The 2,338-nt window shown below is 71.6% G+C and overlaps 1 protein-coding gene across 1 annotated transcript; it reads right to left on the bottom strand.

Annotated features, from left to right (window-relative positions):
• Window positions 1-607: 607 nt before the first annotated feature.
• On the bottom strand, window positions 608-2,147 carry LOC121024545 (cactin-like; the record flags this gene model as incomplete). The annotated part of the gene is made up of 3 exons (XM_040466761.1): window positions 608-1,391; window positions 1,601-1,887; window positions 1,987-2,147. Coding segments are annotated over 3 exons (939 nt in total), but the record flags the coding sequence as incomplete, so codon positions are not given.
• Window positions 2,148-2,338: the final 191 nt, after the last annotated feature.

The raw sequence follows: 2,338 nt of genomic DNA, 5'->3' as shown, positions 1-2,338 counted from the left end.
AGTTAAAAACTAAAAAACTAACCAAGAAAAGGTCTCCCTGGCTGTGCTGAGTGCCTCGGTTGCGACGCGCCCGCCGTGGCTCCCCAGGACGTTACCGGCAGGACTGCTGGCTGAGGGGTGGGGGGGCGCCGGTCTGCAGAGCTTCTGAAAATCTAGAAGTACTCTAAAATAAAGTGTTTATTAAAAAAACATGCAACTCCGTGAATAGGCCAATTAAGTGAAAATAAGGTATTTCCCCACACCTTAAAAAAAGTCGTTTTAGAGAAACAACCTAAAATCTTTCCGGGGCGTCCGGGTGGGCCGGCCGAGGAGCCCAGGTGGGGCTGGCCCCCCTTCCCACGGAGACGTCTCTGTAACAAAACGTTGAAAGAAACGTTCCTGGGGCGCCCCCTCCCCCACCGCTGGCAGCGTGTGACCCAGCGGCGGCCGCACCTGTCAGGCCCGCAGAAACGCGGAGGCAGCTCCGTGGTGGCCGGGAGAGGATCTCCAGGAGCACGGCTGTCCCAACGTGGGCGGGGGGGGGGGGGCCCCCCGGGCCGGTGGGGGGGGGCCCCCGGGCTGCCCGCACAGGGGCCGGGGGGGCCTGACCCCCCCCAGCCCGGGGGGGGGCCCGGTGGGGGACCGGGGGTGGGGGGGGGGGGGGGGGGGGGGTCCCGCAGCCGCCCTGGACTCGCGCCCCCCACGCCCCCCCCAAGGCCTGGCACCCCCAGCCCACGGCAGGGGCCGTGGGGGCAGGGCTCGGGCCTCAGTTCCCCCGACCCGTCCTGCGTGTGAGGACCCCGGGCCGGCCTGGCCTGCCTGCCTCCCGCTCTCCCAGGCGCGCTCCCCCGGGGAAGGCGGGCGTGGGCGCGGGGAGGGCCCGGGGAGAGGTGGCGGCCAGCCCGGGAGGGGCCCCGGCCGTCACCGCCGGTAGCGGTAGCGCTTGAAGTGGAACCAGAGCTGGAAGATGCCGTTGGCGAACTGGCAGCGGAAGCCGTGGCGGTGGGAGTACTCCCACTCGCGGTTGACGATCTTGAAGGCGATGTCCTCGTAGGGCGGCCCCGCGTGGAAGCGCAGGGTGGCGAAGTCCTTGTTGTCGGCGCAGGCCTCCAGGAAGTACTCGGGCGTGGAGCGCTTGTCGATGAGGTCGGGGTAGAAGATGTTGAACTTGTAGCCCTGCACGATCTTGGGCGGCGGGTTGTCGAAGTCGTAGTGCGTCTGGTTGTACTTGTTCCACTCGAAGCCCGTGTGCACGCGGTTGAAGAAGCGGGGCTTGCGCGGCCGGTACTTGTCGGCCCACAGGTAGGCCTTGCCGGTCAGCGGCATCTCCACGCTGAACTGCGCCTCGTCCTGGCCCATGCCCTCCTTGGCCCGCCGGAAGAAGATGTCCTCCGCGCTCTCGCTCGCGTCCCCTGCGGGCGGGGCGCGCGTCAGCCGCCCCTCCCGGGCCCCGACCTGGTCCCCGACAGCGGGTCCCCCTGGGCGGGGGCACCGACGGCCTGTGTCCCCGCCCCACCCTGAGACCGGAAGGGGGCGGGGGGGGGGACCCCCCTGTGTGAGTGCCCGGGCGCCCCCCCCCCCCCCAGGGGCTCGGGGACGCGCCTCCCCGCACGGCCCTCACCTGTGACCTGGAGCTGCTGCCGGGACAGCTGCAGGCGCTGCTGGTCCTCGTCGGGCTCCAGCACGTGCGCGTCCAGCGGCAGCTCGTGGGCCGTGAGCAGCCGGGGGCTGTACTTGCCCGCGTCGTAGTCGTCCAGGCTCTGCTGGATCAGGTCCTCCTCCATGAGCACAGCCTCCCCGTCCGCCTCGCCCTCCGCGGGGGCCGCCCCTTCCGCCTCCGGCTCCCCCGAGCCCCCCTCGGAGGAGGAGGGCCCGGGTGGGGTCGGGGCGGGGTCCTCAGGCTCCGGGCTGCGGAGGAGACGAGACGGGAGACGAGACGGGAGGGATGGCGTCGGGCGGGGAGGTCGCGGGGGGCGGGGCCTGAGGGGGGACCTCCTGGCGACCTACCCGTGGCCGGGCGACGGGGGCTCCTGCTTGAGGATGGGGAACAGAGGCTCGCTCTCCACACCCTGCTCCTGCTTCAGCTTGTACAGCTTCTGCCGCAGCACGTCCTGGTGCCGCTCGCGGAGCCTGCAACGCGGCCGGCGGTCACCCCCACGCCCGGGGCCCTGTGTCCCCCCCCCCCCCCCCCCCCCCCCATAACATAACCCCCCCTCGCGCAGAGAGGGGAGCGGGCGCCGGGGGGGGCCGCGCCGCCCCCCCCCCCCCCCCCCCCCGGCCAGGGCTGTGGAGGGTGGGGGTGGGGAGGGGCGTCTGGGTCCGGGTTTGGGACTCAAGGCCACAGACCCTGCGGGGAGGA

This window comes from Herpailurus yagouaroundi, unplaced genomic scaffold (genome assembly GCF_014898765.1).
Source record: "Herpailurus yagouaroundi ecotype Mexico unplaced genomic scaffold, PumYag 65895, whole genome shotgun sequence".
Lineage (NCBI taxonomy): Eukaryota > Metazoa > Chordata > Mammalia > Carnivora > Felidae > Herpailurus > Herpailurus yagouaroundi.
The sequence above is the reverse complement of the archived record's forward strand: the minus strand, read 5'-3'. Positions and strand labels throughout refer to the sequence as shown.